The sequence below is a fragment of the Poecile atricapillus genome, chromosome 1, assembly GCF_030490865.1.
Source record: "Poecile atricapillus isolate bPoeAtr1 chromosome 1, bPoeAtr1.hap1, whole genome shotgun sequence".
In the NCBI taxonomy this organism is placed as follows: Eukaryota; Metazoa; Chordata; class Aves; order Passeriformes; family Paridae; genus Poecile; species Poecile atricapillus.
In genome coordinates, this window is record NC_081249.1 from 102,620,682 (window position 1) to 102,640,447 (window position 19,766).

Genomic DNA, 19,766 nt, shown 5'->3' on the forward strand with positions numbered 1-19,766 from the left:
GCATACAGGCATGCTTGCTAGAATGCTTGCTAGGTATAGAGTCTGTAAAAGCAGTGAAAAAATAGCAGCTTTGTGTATTACCCAGTCCTTACTAGGATGTCGAATGCATAACATTTTGAACACAACAACGTGGGTTTTACTTTATCACTTTTTAGCTCTTTTGGTTTTACTTCCTAAACAAATATTTCATTTCTTCATTTTTATTTAGGAAAGAAAAATGATGGATTAAACTTTTGGCATGTACAACTTCTATTAATTTCTATAGAATTTTAGTATACATAAGAGAGAAACTGACATCAAATGTTTCTTTTGGATTACATTTTCATTCTTTTGGAGAAATGGGTCATTAGGGGAAAATGAAAATACATTTAATTTACTTTAGGATTACCTGTACATTTCAAACTTTTAGAAGTCTTAGAAAATTGTAGAGAAACAAGAAAGTATTTGTGGAAGGTCAAAATAATATTCACAGTCACAAAACCTGAATGACAGCCAGTTCTGAAAACTTTCTCTTATCTCTGCTTAAATCTACTTGGGGAATAGTTTAGCTGTGAAACACTAATTTAATGGGAGAAAAAAAGGGAAAACTAAAACACTCAAAGTATCCACCATTAATTAAGAAATATGGTTAATGTTTGTGCTGTATCAATATAAACACCTCTTTCTGTTATTAGTGTTCTGCCTGTAAATTCCCAGTACAAGGAATGATCACAGAGCACTCAAGACCACACAAACTTACAAATCAATGGTCTCATAAAACAGTGTCCCATATAGGGTCTCACATTCACAGAATGTGATTTTTACACTCAGAGAGAACTGCTGCAGGGCATAAATGTTTTCCAAATCAGGCTGTAGGTTAAGTGGCTCCCCTAGGATCCTTACAGCTGGGGAGCCATGACCACCAAAAAGGAAAAGCCATTTTTATCCCTTCCAAAGTCAGAGCCATAGCTCTGAGAGGGAATTCTCAAAGTGGCGCAGCACATTTTGGTAAAAAAAAGCATAGTCCTTTTGACTTGCCAGAGAAAATGGCTTTAAAAACAGGAAGAAAATTGTGGCAAAAGAGAAGAGAGAAAAATTTCATTTCCTGGGTGACACTGAAGCTCAGTTTTATTTCCTTGTACATTTAAGGCCATTTTCAGCAGTATCAGTTTGATGGAGCAAAGATGATCCTGGAGCATCTATTCTGTATAGACACATGTCAATAGAAGGCATCTCAAGGAAAAAAAAACAGATCTTTCCACTCACCATCCTGATTCATAGTCCTGCCATAAAAATCAAGTATTTGTTCCCTCACATTTTCACTCTTTAAAATGTAACTTGCAAACTTAAATTGATAGTAGTTAAAAATATAGTCCAGTATTAGACCTTTTATGTGTATTCTTTCTGCATAGCTGATTCCCCAAAAAAGCAGACATAGTTAGGTTGTGGATATTATATTAGCAGATACTAAAATAATAAGTTTTCTTTTCACTCTGAAAAAATGTTAATGCTGTCCATGACTGGGGTTAAGTCTTGTGAAAAGCCACAGCATGATAGCATTACCATTTTCAGATGGTTGGTGCTCTTCAATAAATACCCCCACTGTCAACTCTACCCATCAAAAACCTTTATACTGACAAGCTCCTGTGTCTGTAAAAACTAATAAAATAAATGTAGAAGTTCACTGGCTTCAATTATAACAAAGTACTGTGCTGAGTGGAATGGTTCTAGATAAGTTACCAAAAAGCAGTGGAAGATTACTCCTTGCCAGAAGTTAAAATAGACAGGGAAATTTGTTCTGGCTGCTGTCATGAAAGGACTTGATGTCTATTGATGATTGAGTCTTTTCATCACTTGTATGTGTTCAGTTTCCCAGGGAAGACCTTTAGTGCCCATAATTAAAAAGCTACTCTTTCTTAGCTTTTAATTCCTTCTGGTATGGAATAAGTCACACATATAGTAATTGTCTTTTCTATCTCCAAAATCCATGATAATGTGAAATACAGAATATTTCTTTGGAAAAAAAGTCTCAGTTGGTTATATGTGTCAGCTGGAACTAGTCAACCTTCCTACTGGCACCTCATAGGATCAAGACACCATGTAGTTTAAACCTTAATACAGGGTTTTCATGTTTTGGATAAAACCAGTAAAACAAAGGGAAAAGTTAAAAGTTTCAATTCTTTCAAACAAGATGCACAAGGAGGAACAACTTGAATGTGAGAAGCCATGAAGCTATTACTGAGATGTGCAACAAGGAAGAAAGCTTCAGTTCTACCTTTTTCCCTGTCATGATAAAATCCTGGAATGGGTTTGGTTCAAAGGGACTTTAAAGATCATCGTGTTCCACCCTCCCCTGACACAGTCAGAGACACCTTCCACTAGACCAGGATGCACCAAGGTCTATCCAATCTGAGCTCAAACATTTCCAAGGCTGAGGTACTCACAAGTTCCCTGAACGACATGTTCCTGTGCCTCACTACTTTCACCATAAAAAAATTCTTATTTATTCCTTATCAAAATCTGGCCAGTATCATCTTCTGCTCATGTATGTTGGTCAAAGTCACCCTGCCCTCCCCTTTCTCCACTTAGCAGCATTGTGTCCTCCTAGATTCTTCCTTAGCTTTAACTGGTTCTGCAGTTCCTTTGCTGAGTAAAAACTGCCTCTTTACACACAGAAATTTAATAAAAAGAAATAGCCAAGAAGGGGAACTGGCTAAATTCTGCAGTGTCTTTTGCCCATCTATCAACCCCTAATCCCTGCAGTTTCTTATAGTGTTCAGTATAGAAAATAACATCTACTTTCTGGTCTCTTTTTGAACTGGTCAATGATGGTGTCATATGACTATTTACAATGGAGAAGATTGGGTCAGGCCCCAGGGTAGGCATGAGAGTGCAGAAACATCCAGAAACCACACTCAGCCAGAGCTTTGCCATACCCATTTTGGTATTTTATATAACCCCATAGCTTTAAGTTTGGTATAAGGTATACCAAACCAGTATTCTGTATACCTGCAATATATACATTGCAGGTGTGTGCTGGAGCACAGCCTCAAACAGCCAGCCAGGCTGGAACCACTCTGCAGTTCAGATGAAGTTCAGAAAACCTAAGTCAGGAAGAGAAAGGATCACTCTAACCCACCTGCTGCAACAGCCCTCTCAGCAGACAATTTCAGCATTTTATGCACCAGCAATCAATGGTAAAATAAATGGCCTTGAGCTCAGGCTTGTCTCTCCCTTCTGCTCTGTGGCTGCCGGGGGAACTGAGCACTGCTTTGATTTGTTCTCATGCTCATCCAAGAAATGTTCAGGACTTTTCTAGCAGCGCCATCACTTAATACACATCAGGCAGGGAGTACTAAAAATACCTTCCCCCTCCAAAACCACAGTTGTTCCTCCCTGCACATGTGGAATGTGAATCCCATTTTGGCAGAACTGACTTGAATCTACATTTCTATTTCAAAATGTCCTATAGTGAGAAAGAAATGAACACTATTGCCCAGTTCTCTTAACTGTTGCTATGCTCTGCAAGAATCCTGGTGCTTTTCAAAGGCATCCTCCTCCAGCTACATCTCTCCCTAAGGAAGACCTGTCTCCTGGACCCCAGGGAAGTCAAGGTGTGAACAGAGTTCTGTAGAAATTTAAGCTTCCACCTTTTTATGCACTGACCTCCAGAGAAGGGTCTGCTACAGATCTCAACAGTATTTTCAGTATTGTAGTCGTGCATTTGCAAAAGTCCTTTTTGTGGGGATTCACCTGTGGGGTGACTTACCTGCTCCTCCAACCAAAAAAACTCAAACCCCAAACATAACCAACAGTCTTGGTTTGGAAGACAGGTGTCTGCTAGGGAGGGCAGGAGCCTCCCTTGGAATGAAAATGTAGACTCCCTCCCTCTGAATTAGTATAATTTTGATATCAAGGGGCTCTCAGGCAGAGATCTGGGGATAGGAATAACAGTTCTTTACTAGTATAACTAGGCAAACAAACAACAATAACTACAGCATTAACAACAAAACAGAAGCAGGGACCCCGTGACAGCCTTCTCGGCCGAGACGGGAAGGGATGGAGGAGAGGCTTTGCTTCACAAACCCCTCGGGCAGTCAGTGCCGGTGCTCCTGCAGGGCTCTGAGGAACACTCAGCTGGAACAGCAGGGATGAGCAGAGATCCTGGGCTGGTGGATGAGGTGTATCCGCAGCTCTGTGGCAGTGCCTGGTACTGCAGGATGTCATGGCAGGACAGGGGGTGTGAGGCCACCAACGAAGAAGCAGCAGCAGCAGCTCTGTCTGGGTGATGGCGAATTCCCTTCTCCCAGCTGCAACAGCTCCCAGTGAGAGTTCTGTTCTGAAGCTGAAGAAACCAGCCAGCTCCTAGCCACCCCTGCCCTCCCTTGCTTCCTGTCCCCCTTCTCCCCTTGCCCAGCCAAACTCTTTGAGTTTCTCAAGCACCCACTCAGTACCAGCAGTCAGATTTCTCTGCCACTGATGGGTAAAAATTCCCTAGGTTAGACAGAACAAAACGAAGGACACTTAACCCCCAACACCAACAAGTAAAAAAACTGTCTCCCCAGCCCCCCAAAAAAGAACATACCAGAAAAGCTCTGAAATGCCAGCTAGGATTAAATAAAGGTATATTCCTAAGGGATAGCAACACTCACATTCCTCTGCAGCTGGTGGAATCCAGGTGGAATTCTGGATACCCAGAACAGCAAGCAGACGTCAGGAGACTCTCTAGGTTTTAACAGAACAAGCTTAAGATGCAAAACAAGCCATCTAGGTTGGATGTCAAAATTCAGACAGCAAAATCTCACCAGTCTTGGCTTAATCAAAGATGTCAAGTATTGCATTAAGCAAACGAAAACAAACCAACCAGCCTAGCAAAACTAAAAAAGAAACCTCAACAAAACCCCAAGAAACAACACTAATGTAGGAGAACAGTTAAGCAACAAAACAGAAAGTACTCAAGAGTTGATGGATGATGTGAACATCTTGGCCCTGGTAGGCCAAAAACCATGGGAAGTTCAAACAGAAATGTGAGGGAGATAGGAAAAGGAATGTGTGCTTTGTTTTAAAGTAGTCATGAGAAACTGCACCTGCAAATTGTGGTTGTTAAGAAACATGAGTAATGTGATTATTGCTTGGCAATGGGAAGTTTTACTTAAAGCTGTAAAAGTATATAAACCCAGTTCTAGAGATACTAGTTGACTTCATGCCTTCACAATAAACAACTTTTTGCTTGCAAGCTAAGAGATGTCCCATCTCTTCAATTGCTGACACACAAACAGCAATTTTTTGTGTTTCTTAAGACAAGAACCAATGCCTGCTTCTTCAACAGCACCAGAACAACAGGCTCAAAGACAAAGTACACTCTGGCAAGTTCAATTTAATGAAAATATATAGAATATGTAAATGCATATGTGTACTTTGAAGGTAAACTGAATCAACAATCTTAAAATAATGAACATCTGATACCATTATAAAAATCCTCTGCAACATTAATCAAGAGGAAATAAAACCATCAGTTTTCCAAGTATCCTGAGAAGACATGGGTTACACCTAAATGTATTTTATTGAACTACTACCCTGCTCTCACAAAACTGTGGTGTCAACTGATGGGGAAACGTGACACAGTTAATGGTAAAAATAACGAATAAAATTCTGAGAAAATATTTGCACTTCAAAAAGTTTCCTCTGGTATAATGAGAACAGTTCTAATGAGTTCGAGATGAAAATACAAAACATCAGAAAACATCATCTAACAAAACCCCCTCGTGAAATTTACTTGAAGTCACCATATTTAAATATCAAAGTCAGAAAATGCATAATAGATCTTATTACACTGGGGTAGTAAGGCAAGTAAGGAACTACATTCTTGGTATTGTTCTGGAAAATGATCTTTAACTGCAGTTGTGCAGCAGAAGAAAATCATTAAATTCCAAGAACATTCTGGATTTTACATTCTGCTATTTTTCTATTGGTAAACCAATGGCAATTACACCTTCACATACCTTTAAGGGTACCTTTTTAAGATACTATTTGTCTCAATTTTCAGTTGCAGTAGACAACAACGTAAGGATGAACACATGCAATTACTGTTGTCAAGGTAAGGACAGGGACAACTTTCTAGTTATAGCAGATAAAGAATTACCTTCCCTCCTCCCACCCCTTTTTTCTTTAAGGAAATCTTCAAAGTGGACTGAAACATCTCATGTATACCTGTATCTATACTTATCTGTGATTTAGGTCACAGAATTTAAATTAATTACCCAAGACGTTTTTGTATGAGGCACAAACAAATAATGTAAAAATACACATTTTATTATGTACATTCAGAGGTTCAACTTAATTTAAATTGATAGTTTTTCCCTCTTCAGTTCCATCTTTTGCCTCAAGACACTGTACTTCTGCTTCCAAATCTTCTTCAGTGACCTGCAGAAAGATATCAATTTTGTTATATTTTTAAAAATTACTTCACTCTCCTTGATCCTGAAAATCCTTGCCTCATACTGTCACTGTAAAAAGAAAGGACAACCTACAAAGTCTACTATCTTCTCCAAAATCAACCTGAAGGACAAGAATAGTCAAACTAAGTTCAGGGAAGATGCCATGGGCAGGCTCAGAACATATCCTTGGCTAACAAGTTTCAGAAGACATGAAGTACTTTTTTTTTCTGTCTCTTGCCCAACAAGTAAGTAAAATTATTGATCAGAAGGCTCTAAAACAGCTGCTCTTTAATTCTTACAAAGACTTCCTATGTTTACATATGTCTTGATAGTGGTTATTTGGTAACATGGGTTATAGTATTTTATAGTTCCATTTACCTTAAAATATTTTTAATTGGACAAATCATATTAATCAACTAGTATATGATGCTTTTTTAAATGGCACAGTGCATTTTAATAACAGACCTCAGAAACAATGCTACCATGTTCTCTAATGAACAAGCAGTCAGATTTCTGATTTCCATTCATCTGTGAATATTCCCATTCCTAAAGATATGTTCTTGAGTATGTTACCTACCTCTAATCATTCAAATTGTCCTCTATCAGAGTATATACCCTTGTATTTGGTAACCTGTAGTTCACCACAAGTGAGACTTACCAGCCTCTTTGATCTTTCCAGCAGTTTGTGCCATACAGTGTGGTAAGCCTGCATGAAATGTCAGTAAATGATGTTAACAGAGGTAAAAAATCATCTTATCATAGAATAAATTCTAACAAATGTATAGAAATGAAGGCTCAAAACCACAAAAATGCCCAGTTCAAATGCCACAATTTACAATTTTGATGTCCAATCTGCCCATATTCATGTGGGGGACTTGAATAAAAGTCTACCCATCACATGCCCTATCCCTGGAAGTGTTCATGGCCAGGCTGGATGAAGCTCTGAGCAATCTGGTCCAATGGAAGGCGCCCCTGCCCATGGAAAGGGAATTGGTACCGGATGAATTTTAAGGTCCCTTCTAACCCAAACCATTCCATGGTTCTATGATTCATCCAGTGTGTGGAATTCTTGAGGAGCTAATTGGCAAAAATGGGAATTATGCTTAGGAAGGGAACACAGAGGTGAGCTGAGGAGCCCTTGAAAACATCTCAACTAAGATAATAACTCATGTGCTAGACCACAAGCTCAAAATCATGTAAGTCAACAGGAATGGGAATAAAGACTCCTGCCTCCATATTGAGTCCTGCAAAACATTTGTTTAAGATTCATTACAGCTAGGACTTTTTGTTGTTGTTGCTACATTTTACTTTGGTGTCATCAAATTCTTTAAATGGTATATTTATCATGAGTATAAATACAAAATTCTGATCTTCTAGGCACTGTCAGTAGCCTTGATATCAGAAGACTGGCATGCACAAACTTAGGCAAGCAGAATGAAATATCCCCGCAGGAATTACACAACCAAAACACTTTCCATATGGAAAAACAAAATCATGAGGCCTCTCATGCAAACTTTTCTAGTTCTTACTGCACATCCACAACAGTTTCAGGAAAATGAACCCCAAATATCCAACACAGTCATCATCAGGCCCCCCCCCTCACTTTCTACGGCTCTCAACTATGAATTCCATTTATCTACCAACACAACATCTAACAAAGATGGAAACCTAGGCAAAATGCTCTAACTTAAAGAAGGAAAACGTGTGCAAAATGGATGACTTACCTTCAAATGGACTGGCAAGGACACACCCTGGAATCTCCTTATTAATTCAGACTGGTCAGTCTGAAGATTATGGGCTGCTGTTATCTCATACTGGAAACAGAAACTTGTCCTTGGAATATGAGGACCTTCACTAACATCTACAAAGTCACCAAACCTGAGGAGATGAAAAAAACCCCAGCTTATATGCCAAATATATTTTGAGTGAAATGCAAGGAGATTAGGTTTTATTTTTAATTAGGAAATTACAGTCAACAGAAAGAAAATCCACACAAATCACAAACCATATATAAACCAATCTCCAGCTCAGCATTTTTAAGTTTCCTAAACCGAAAGTACAGGTCACACAATTTCCTCAAATGAACTTAGGACATTCAAATCTCAAGTCTAGAAAGTATCTTAGGTTTGGAAAATCTTTGATGCTATGTTGGCTCTAAAACTGAGTTAACTCTCATTCACCAAGAAAAGATCTGTCTCCAAGATTGCCACAGTACCGTGTTTACTAGGTGCAGTTATTTCCCTTTCCAGTTCTTGGAAAACTGCAAATCAATTAAGAAAAGAGATGGCAAAGAAATACTGAGAATGAACCTCTCCAAGAAAGCAATAGGTAAGGCCATTTTCCCCTTTATTGAGCAAATCAGAGTGGGAAGAAGAATGACCCAACATTGTTCTAAAATTTCAAGGACCACCACTGCAAAGACATCTGTTCCTTTAGATAGATGTGCACCACAAAAATTAAGAACTGATCAGACATCTACAAAACTGAATATCCTGCAATAGCCTAAGACAGAGAATTGACTGAGATTCAATACAAGCTTCCTGCCTCCAGGCTAAAAACTCTCTATATTATTGTGGTCGTTTGGCATTTAGGAAAAAAAAAGTGGAAAACACCCACGGAAGTGATGGCTCTGAGAGAGGCTCCTGGGAGTTTCTTCTCTGCTTGAGATCAGGCCAATAGCTAGCCAGTTTTAAGACCTGAAAGCATTTTGGACCACTGAAAAGTAAGATCACCTTTGTGAATACCACCTTTTAAAAACTCAAGCCCGGAAACTCTGGCTCTCTTTCTTTCCAGCCTTGAAAGGTAACGGAACTCTGGTGCAGCTGGCCCACTCCCCCATGGCCTTTGTGGCCTGGGGGGTGGGCTGGGCCAGAGCCCAGCAGCTCCCAGGAGGGGGATGGAGACTGTGGGGTGGCAGGAGCCCCTTCCCAGAGGGGCTGAAGCCCTCAGGAAGCCCTCCGAGCCCTGTACAGCGGTGCTGCCGGGCCAGGCTGGTCCCTGGATCAGCTGAAATTTCTGCCGCTGCTGAGTTTCACCAGAGACTGCCGAGTAAGGGGAGGGGAAGCCATCGGCCCACAGAGTGCTGCCTCTGAGTGCTAGCCTGGCTGCTGAGATCCTAGCCACCCTCCCCCAGCACAGCCACCAAAAATCCTCCATCGAAAACAGGCGTGGCAGAGATCACAGGACCATTCACAAGATTTAACCCTTTCACTACACAGATGAGACCTGCAGATTTAATCGCCTCTACAGAAAGAGGAAAGCAAGAGTGATCAACATGTAAAGAGGCAACATGAAACATCAAGGTCAGTAAAAGACGGAGTCAAGCCTCAGATAGGAGGAGAATGAGGAGATGCTTCAATAAGCTGAAATATTCTTTTGGTAGAGCCATGGAAATAGACAATAATGTTCCGAAAAACTTCTTAAAATCATGAAAGAGTACTGGAGGGAATGAATTATTCAAACTGTAGACCTGAGCAAAGGTATCCATTGATAAAGCTAAGCAGATGGTGGAGTAGTTGTGATCCCATGAAATGCTTGAACAGAGAAAGAAGTGAGAGTTGATGAAGACCCTTTGCCCCCAGGGAGAAAAGGAGAAAACCTCTATTCCCAGAGATGATCACAGAGACAGATGAAGAGAACCTCTGCCTTTGAATAACTCATCCTTAAAATAATATCCCTTGAGTTCATGGCCCATGGACACACCTCAGAGTGGTGTAAAAATGAGAGGAAAATATTATGCACAGTTTTTTTCCAGGCGGCTGTCAGGCATGGAAATGAAAAGCCATGAGAAAACTGTTTTTCTTGTAGAGAACTCTCAATGGAATGACAAGAGAAAATTCCTCTCTCTACAAAGACTGATGAAAAGACTTGTATAGTTAGTACTGCTTTAACATCTCAGGTTTTGTCTCTGTGCTGCCAGTTGAAAAAAGAAAAAGGTTGGGTGGAGGGGAGGAAAGGTTTCTCGAAGTTTTATTCTGGTTTCTTATTCTTGTAGTTCTATTAATAAGCTTTCTTTATTCCTTTTAAGTTTTAAGCGTGTTTTGCCCTTCTCCTAATCCGTATCTCACAGCAAGAAATGAGTAAGTACTCTGGTGATTTTAGCTGGAGGTAAAACCAGCACACTTAGGCTGTATCCCCAGGATGCTGTTCTATTCTCATCTCCACCACTAGAAAGCAGTAGCTTGCAAGTTAGGAAGATCTTGACAACTTTGAAAGAAAAATCCATTATACAATGCTAACTCTTAATTTCAAACCAGTTATTGGTTTGTATTTTATTTAGCCTGTCAAGCTAAGAGATTTATTTAGTTTTCATGTAAAACCACCGAAAGCAGTAAGACTTCTCTGGCACTTACCACCCTTAACATAACAAGAAATAGAAATGTAGTATCACAAAATAATGTTTGAATTAAAATAACTAAGCAAACAAACCACCCCAAGCAACTTAAGACAGACCACAGACAGTAATGAATACAAATGATCTTTAAATTTAAAACCATCACAAGTAATTTTCTCTTCTCCCTTGCAGAAAGTACTTGTAAAATACTCAAACATTCTAGTGAATCATTACAGAATGGGAGTTCAGTTTTGCTTACCTATGTAACTGTACAATTCCTTCCATATTTTGAGAAGCTTTTCTTTCTATCATCTCCATTTTGTATCTGGACAAGAAAAAGAATATTTTTTTTTAAAATCTTCACCTCTAATACCTAGTTCTTATAAGAACACTTCAGAAATTAATTTAATTCATTTAAAATTCCTAAAAAAATCATGCTTGTATTTATGTGAGCTTTGAGACTGGATTAAATTCCTAATGACAACACATATTGATATGCTTCATTAACAGACCCGTTAGTTAACTCAGTTCGTGGAAAAATTACAGAGATTTTACTGAGCACTGCTGAAAGGCACTTTAAAAATAATGCAATCAGGCACTATCAGGATGGGATCCTGAGACAGGATGTTTGGGAATGGCTCAGTGCTGTGCTGGGAGGTAATTCAGACTGGACACTAGGAAGCATTTCCTTAGGAGATGGTGTTCGAACACTGAACAGGCTTCTCAGAGAGGTGGTGGATGCCCCAAGTCTGTCACTGGTTAAGAGGCACCTGGGCAATGCCTTTAATAAATCACTGTAACTTGTCAGCCCCCCATCAGTCAGGCAGCTGAACTAGGTGGTTGTTTAGGTCCCTTCCTATTGAAACATTTATTCCAGTCTATTCTGTGCATGTTTTATATGAGGGCCTTGCTCCCACAGCAGAGTTTTATTCAGAAAAACAATGGACTTAGTACTGCAAATAAGAGCTTTTCAGGTCACCTGTTAAGACTAGAAGACACCAATAGACCACATAAACTGATTTTATGCAAGGTGTAGCCCTCAACAGCTGGTCACCTGCAATACAGCAAAGTGTTCTCTGTGCTTTCTATACATAATATCTAAAGGTACCATCAAACTTCAGCTCTCACCTGCTGTCAATGCAGCCAGCAACATGGAGATGATGATCCATATGTCACATTAAAATCACCTTCAGCGTTAAGCTAAAAAATTTGCTATTATGCAACTTTAGCTTCATTGCAGTTTAATTTTGGTTCACAATGATAAATTATTTATCTCTACATCTCTCCAACTGCCAAAAAGCTGTGGACCAGAAACATGGCTGAGGTATTTTTCTTCAGTGAAGAAGACAGGAGGTTTTGAACAAACCTTTTTTTATAGCACAGGCCAAAGTATTTTATGTTCCAGTGTGTTTCTTGTTAATGGTATGTTCTGTTATTACCTAAGTTGATGGTTTGGTCCAAATGAGACCCTCCCACCTCACACTGTCAATCTACTCTGAGTCTCCTGTCAAGTTCTCAATCTACCCTGAGTCTCCTGTCAGTCTGTCTTAGGCCCACTGCATGCTTGATATTCCACTTCGGAAATCCCCTAAATTTTGTCACTTGATTAGTCCATGTGACCCAACTTTCCCACCCTACCTCCCTCATTGGATGATGATTTTGTGAACCCTGCCTTTTACCCTCCCCAGGATATCTCTGATTAGCTGATGCTTTGTACCCTCCCTTTGAACTGTCTCCATATTTCAGCTGTTGCACACTCGCATTTTCTGTCTTTTGCCCCCAAGATTCCCCAGAGCAATAAATCCTCTGTTATCCCATGCAAAAGGCCTCCCTCTCGTCCTTGTCTCCTCAGAGCACAGACTGACAGCCAAAAAGCCGTAGAGCAAGTGCTCTAGTCACACCTTGGGTCATCCTGTTCCTGGGGTGTGACCCACTCTTGGAGCAGGCTGAAGTGATAGAGCCAGATAAGCTCTGGCTGTTAAGATAATTTTACCCATTTTCCCCCTGCAGAGTTCAAAAACTGCATTTCACCAAATCTCCATTTGAAGATACCAGGACATGAAAAAGGTATATTTCTTTAAATATGGAAGCCTTTCAGCAAAGGCTACCATGTCAAGGCTAACCACCAGAGCTTCAATTTAATAGTAGTGGAATCTTGAAGCTCGCTAGTGAACAAAAGAAGTTTCAGTCTTTCAGCTTGTCACAAAACGACATCCAGTAAAGGTGCCTGGTGTTGGCCTCTGGAGAGGACAGTAAGAACTAAGTTAGTTGGTGTGAGTAAGTTGGTAGAAAGAGAATGGAGGCCGTCTCATTCAGAGCAGTGGGAGAAGTACCTTCTTACTTTGGATTTATAAAACCAAGCAGTAATTTGATTGCCTCTTAGAAAGAAAGGCAAATTCAGACACTCACATATTATGCTGAAACATTTCACGTGCTACTTTTGCTTCAACATGCAGTGTTTCAAAGGGCAGGTCTTGATAGATTAGCTTTTTGGCATCCCTTGTAAGAGAACGGAAGTTGTCCTAGAAAAAGGACATAAAAACTGTAACCACCTTTTCACAGATGTAGTGAACAGATAAGCAAACACTAAATATTAGTCAAAACATCACAGATCATCTACTATAAACCCCAAATACAGCAATTTTACTGTAGGAGTGTCTTACTATTATCATAAGAGCACTACAGATCTTCACTGTTTTAATGGACAGATTCAATGCCCAGTCAAATCAATAGGCATTTTTCAATTGGAAAGAATATATATTAATTAAACTGCCCAGGTATTCCCGACATGGCACTAAATACACAAGTATTTACACAAGTAGCAAGTAGTCTTGCTACTGTAAAATACTCATCTATATATCTTGTTTCCCAGAGTGGTGTTTTCATTTACAAATAAGATCTATTGTGATAGATCAAAGCAAAAAAAGGAACTGAATATTTAATAAATAAAAATTGGTCACCTTGGACGAGAATCTGAGGGTCTCCGTAATTCAGATTTACTCATAAATAAGAAATTGTTATGAGGTGAAATTACATTTAAAATGTCATGTACAAAATATTTCTAACTAAATTACCTCAGCTACAAGATCATATTGAAGAAGAATTCTGCATTGTACCAATATTGCTTTGCTAGCCATACACACCCCTGCTGGTTTTTGGGCACAAGAACAAGAATGGGTACCAGAGTGGCAAAACATTTGTGATCACAAATTGTTCTGACATTTAGAGTATTCAAATCATTAGATTTACTGCAGAGAATGAAATATAAGCAAGCTATTAAGGAGAGCTGCAGCTGAACGTGCTCACAGATTTCATTCAACAACAAACTGATTCTGCTGCAAACCACCAGAAAGTATGCCTTATACACACTTTCATTTTCAGAGGTTCTACTCACACAAAGACTATGGCTGCACCTACATCACCAGGCAAGAGCAGCTGAGGAGGAACAGATCTGTACAGTAACAGAAATGGCACTGAGGTCCCAAAGGCCCATCAGCTGTTTCTGAACTCGTACTTCAGACTAGAATTTTCTCGCTCCACAGACCTAGAGCCTGAAAGCATGTGGCAGACAGCACAAGGTTTATTTTTGTCTGAAAGGAAATCTGAGAGCACTCTGCCATAGCACCAGTGTGTGGTAAATGTAGAGATGAGCTCCCAAAGACTACTCCAAATGGGCACTAACAAAAAGGGGGAAAAAATCTCTGTCCCTTCTCCCCTGTTAAAAAAGAGCAACTGGACAAGGACACAAGTTATAGAACCTTTTGGGTTTACATTTGAAAAGTGCTTACGTTTGTTGGTTTCCAGTCATTCAGTTTCTTGTCCAGAACTACATCATAACAGAAAGCTCCAGAGATTACTGCAATTCCAACACAAAGAAAAAATATTCATGTTTGTAACAAAGTATATATTTCATATTTATATTATATTGTTACAACAAAATGAATGAGAAGAAAAACAGAATTGTCTCTAGAAATTCATCATAAAACCAAACTTTTCAGCTCAGATTATGCTATGAAATGGCAGATTGAACTTGTGTTGTTTTAATTTGTTTCACTGAATGAGAAAGTAATTTGAAAGGCATTTTAATGCAATGTCAGTATAACAGAATGCCAAAAAAGAGAGGAAAAAATACATTGCTTCATAAAACTGCATCTAACACTGCAGAAAAAAACAAAACCACTCACCTTAAAAATACTTCATTTTTTTCCATTGTATGCTTCATACAATAAATGTGTGCTATTAAATTATAAAGAGGAATTTCTTGCATAGAGAAATCAGACAATATTAGAGCTGCTTATCCATGACACAAGCATGGCACAAATTTCTGGTAAAGGCAACACAAGTTTCTCTGACAGTTGTTGGAACACTCTTGCGTATATAGAGCTATGGCTATTTAGAAATCAAATCTACGAACACAGTAAGATCATACTATTTCTATACATGCAGTATAATGATACATCTGAGTATATCCAAGATTATTCCAAATTCTGCTAGAACTGAAATATTTACCTGTACTTATCAATCACAACAAATGTAGAATTGCTGAAGAGAGAATTGGTTATAGCACTTCACGTGACCAGCAATCAACCTTCTCATATATTAAATGCACAATTATGCAGGTTTTGTTATTGAAACAACCTCCTGTGCATTTTCCCACTTTTCTAAACCTTAAATCAGATCACAGATGAGCAGAAGTTTGTACCTCAAGCTTGTTTGTACCTCAATAATCTTCCAATTTAGTGTAGACATTGCTAGTTTTAGTAACTCAAGTGCTAGACAAGGTTATGCAGTTATTAGAGCAAACTCCACAGAAACATGTCACATCACATCTAGAAACCTTGCTCACATCACTTCACAATACAGAGGTTTAGTTACTAATTTTAGCTATGAAATCCTAAGTGAAACCCAGTGGCCACACGGACCAATTTTCTGAACATTGATAACAAAATTGTTTTTAGTTGGGTTGTTATTAATTAAAGGCAACTACAACAGCATGTAATACACATACTGATGCTAAGTACCATCAATCACTGGTAAAAGAGCCTCTGATTTTTTTTCTAAGTTTGGTTATTAAACACTCACTTGAGAAGCAGCAAAACACAATCAATATAAAACTCTTTTTTCACCTGGCACTTCTGGAGCTTTAACTAGGTTGACTGCATATTCATTCTTGAACGCTTGCTTTAGCACACACGCCATGATCATGGCACAGGAACGCCAATATGCCTGCAAAGAGAATTTCAGAACATGGATTTACTGCCTAGAAACTAATATTTAAAAAAACCCAAAAAACCAAAACTTAACTGGATGATGCACAAACCTAGCTGTCAACCCAAGCACTCCACCCCCCGAAGTGTTCAAGGCCAGGCTGGACAGGGCTATGAGCAACCTGGTCTAGTGGAAGGTATCCCTGCCCATGGCAGGGGGTGGAACTGGATGAGCTTCTAATGTCTCCTCCAACCCAAGCTTTTCCATGATGCTATGATTACTTTCTTTGGTATTTAAACTTCTGTTTGGAGATGATTCTCCAAATAGAATCAAATAAAAATCAAAACCGCACTTAGCATGTAAGCCAGATGTAACTCTGGAGATACTTAAATCTGAAATCATAGAATAATGCAACAACTGAAAGGAAAGCAAATAATTCACCTAGCCCACACACTGGTCCAGCTAATCATAGCCATGATGCACCATTAAAAAGACATTAAAAATGTCTGAGCTTTAATGACAACAAAGCTCAAGAAAGCAGACAGGCATGGAACTGAAAGGTGCACACAGAATCAACTGGTCATAATCAGGGCCACCTGAAATGAGACAAGGTAGAGAGAGCCAGGGTCACCTACAATGAAACAAGATAATAACTTACCTTGTTTACTTCCTCTGGATCTTCATCTTTGAAGGTAAGGAACTGAATTTCACATGATTTGGTCAGGGGTCTGTACATGTCCCAGATTTCGCCATCCACTAAAGCCAGAACAGAGTTCTTGCAATGCCATTCGCTTAAATCTAAAGAAAGTAAAAAAAATCCTTAAATATTAGTTAGTTATTAACCACATTTCCCAGGATCAGCAGTTCAGACTGCTGCACTTCTAACAGCTGCAAGTTTCATATTTGTAAGTGATTTGGAAAGATGAACTGTGAAAAAAGCCTCCAAAAAATAACTGTTTCTTTTTCAATTGGCAGCACAATATTCACCATGAGGGGCTAGTTCAGAAGTCCATCCACTTACGCATGGCACAGTTGTATGGTGTAGACAGAGCCTTGTTCATGACAAACGTACTGCCAGGCTGCAACTTCCCAGTGTATTTCACTTCAATTTTCTCAATCCGTGGGTGAAGAGACAATTGTCTCTCTTTCTCTTTGGTGAAGAGCTCACTACGCATCCGAATCACTTCATCAGGTCTCACATGAGAGAAAGCTGGTGTGGAGATGTACCCTGGTGACAGGAGAGATACTGAGTAAGCAATAATCCTGGAGTAAGCAATCTTGGGGTGGGTCCAGCAAAGCAACCCTCGTATGAGGAAAGGCAGAGGGAACTGGGCCTGTTCAGCCTCGAAAAGAGATGAGTGAGAGGAGAACTCATCAATGTCTGACAATGTCTGCAGGGAAGGGTCAGAGCATTGACCAAGCTCTGCTCAGTGGTGCCCAGCAACAGGACAAGAAGCAAGGGGCAGAAACAGATGCATAGGAAGTTCCACATGAACATGAGGAAGAACTTTACTGTACAGTGACCAAGCACTGGAATAGATTGCCAGTAAAGGTGTGGAGTCTCCCTAACCAGATATTTCAGAACCATCTGGATGCAATCCTGTGCCATGTCTCTGGGATGATCGTGAGCAGAGAGGCTGGACCAGATGACCCACTGTGGTCCCTTCCAACCTCAACCACTCTGTGACCCATTCGGAGTTTTCAAAGCCTCTTTATAAGGTGTTGGTTTCTACAACGCTGATTACTCACCTGTCTCAATATTTACAAGGTAAATTGTAAACTGCACTTCTGCAGCTCCAGCAAGTGACCATGCTAAGCCCCTGTACTACCTGCACGAAGTCACAACAGGAGACTGAGCCAACAAAAGGGGTCAAAAACATAATGAGGGGCCTTAAGGATCTCTCTTATGATGAGAGACTGCAGGAGCTGGGCCTGTTTAATTTGGAGAGAAGACTGAGAGGGAATCTCATTAATGCATATAAGTATCTCAAAGGCAGGTGCCAAGAGATTGGAGGCAGACTCCTTTCAGTGATAACCAGTAACACGACGAGAAGCAATGGCCATGAACTAAAACACAAACAGTTTCACTTCAACATGAAGAAGAACTTCTTTCCATGGAGAGGGGCAGAGCACTGGTATAAGCTGCCCTTGGAGGGTGTGGAATCAATCGCTCTGGAGACATTCCAAATCCACCTGGACAAGTTCCTGTGTCACCTGCTTGTGATGACAGGCAGGGGTCTTGGACTGGATGATCTCCAGAAGTCCCTTCCAACCCCAACCACTCTGTGGTTCTGTGCAAAGGCCCTTCCCTCAGACAGGCCAACTCCCCCGCGGCGTAATAAAGACATCTCAGTCCCTGAAAGCACCGCCGCAGTACGAGCCCAAGCTCGGCCCGGCCCCACACTCACGGCTCCCAGCTCCCTCCCGCACTCCCGGCTCCCTCCCGCACTCACGGGTTCCGGCCCACATCCCGCGGGCGGCCCACGGCCCCGCCATTCTCTCACGGCCACGGTGCCTCCTCGCTGGGCTCCGCCGGAAACACCGGCAACAGCCGCGCGGTTCCGCCGCTGCTCCGCGCCCGCCCGCCGGGCGGCAGGAGTCTTCGGGACCCGGCCGTCACCGCTCCTTCCAGCAGCCCCGGCGCAGCTCAGAGCCACAGACTGTATTCTGCGTTGGCAGAGACCCGCAACGATCACCGGAGGATCTCCTGGTGGGTGAGAAGCTGGACATGCCCCGGCCGTGTGCGCTGGGAGCCCAGGAACCCCCCGTGTGCTGGGCTGCATCCAAAGCCCCGTGGGCAGCAGGGCAGGGAGGGGATTCTGCCCCTCTGCCCCTCTCTGCTCAGACCCCACCTACAGGGCTGCATCCAGCCCTGGGCTCCCAGCACAGGAAGGACAGGGACCTGCTGGAGCCGGGCCAGAGGAGACCACCGAGTTGATCAGAGGGTTGGAAACACCTCTGCCGTGAGAAAGGACTGAGAGAATTGGGGCTGTTCAGCCTGGAAAAGAGAAAGCCTTAGAGCGTCCTAATTGCAGCTTTCCAGCACCTGAAGAAGACGTACAGAAAAGAGAGGCAAGACAATTTACCACAGCTTGTAGTGACAGAAGAAGGAAAAATGGCCTGCCTCAGTTGAAATAGAGTAGGTTTAGATTAGATATAAGGAAAAAATTCTTCGCTGTGAGGGTGGTGAGGCCCTGGTACAGGCTGCTCAGAGGAGCTGTGGCTGCCTCATCCCTGGAAGTGTTCATAGCCAGGTTGGATGTGGCTTGGAGCAACCTGGTCTAGTGAATGGTGTCCCTCTCCATGGCAAGGGATTGAAACAGGATGATCTTCAAGGTCCTTTCCAACCCAAACCATTCCGTGAATCTATGACTGTGATTGCAGTCCAGCTTTTGGCGCTGCACAGGACAACCCCAGGAATCCCACCACCATGTGCCTAAGACAGAGGCTGTGGAATCACACCATGTTTGCCCAGAGAAGTTCTGGAGCCTTTCCCTCTGGAGATATTCCACAACCATCTGGACACAGTCATGTTCCATGTGCTCGGGAATGACCCTGCTTGAGCAGGGAGGTTGGACAAGGTAGTGCCTTCCCACCTGACCCACTCTGTGATTCTGTGATTCTGAGAGCATTGTCCAAACACTGTGTGAGCTCTTGACAGTTTTGGGGCTCTGACCACTGCCCTGGAGAGTAGTTCTGAGCATTACTCTAGGCAGGAACCCCATCCCAGAATGTTGTACCTCCACCACTTCCTGCCTGCTCCCCTTTGCTAATACTGCCCACCTGCACTGGGTTTGCATGGCTAGGCT

At 41.2% G+C, this 19,766-nt stretch overlaps 1 protein-coding gene across 1 annotated transcript; it reads right to left on the reverse strand.

The window, feature by feature from the left end:
* Positions 1 to 6,270: 6,270 nt before the first annotated feature.
* Positions 6,271 to 18,561, reverse strand: MRPL39 (mitochondrial ribosomal protein L39). The gene is made up of 10 exons (XM_058828447.1): positions 18,411 to 18,561; positions 16,979 to 17,185; positions 16,616 to 16,755; positions 15,876 to 15,975; positions 14,538 to 14,605; positions 13,159 to 13,271; positions 11,009 to 11,074; positions 8,141 to 8,294; positions 7,075 to 7,122; positions 6,271 to 6,402 (listed from the first exon to the last, which is right to left on the reverse strand). Exons 1-10 carry the CDS (start codon positions 18,451 to 18,453, stop codon positions 6,316 to 6,318), a joined length of 1,026 nt encoding a protein of 341 aa, XP_058684430.1. The 5' UTR covers positions 18,454 to 18,561; the 3' UTR covers positions 6,271 to 6,315.
* Positions 18,562 to 19,766: the final 1,205 nt, after the last annotated feature.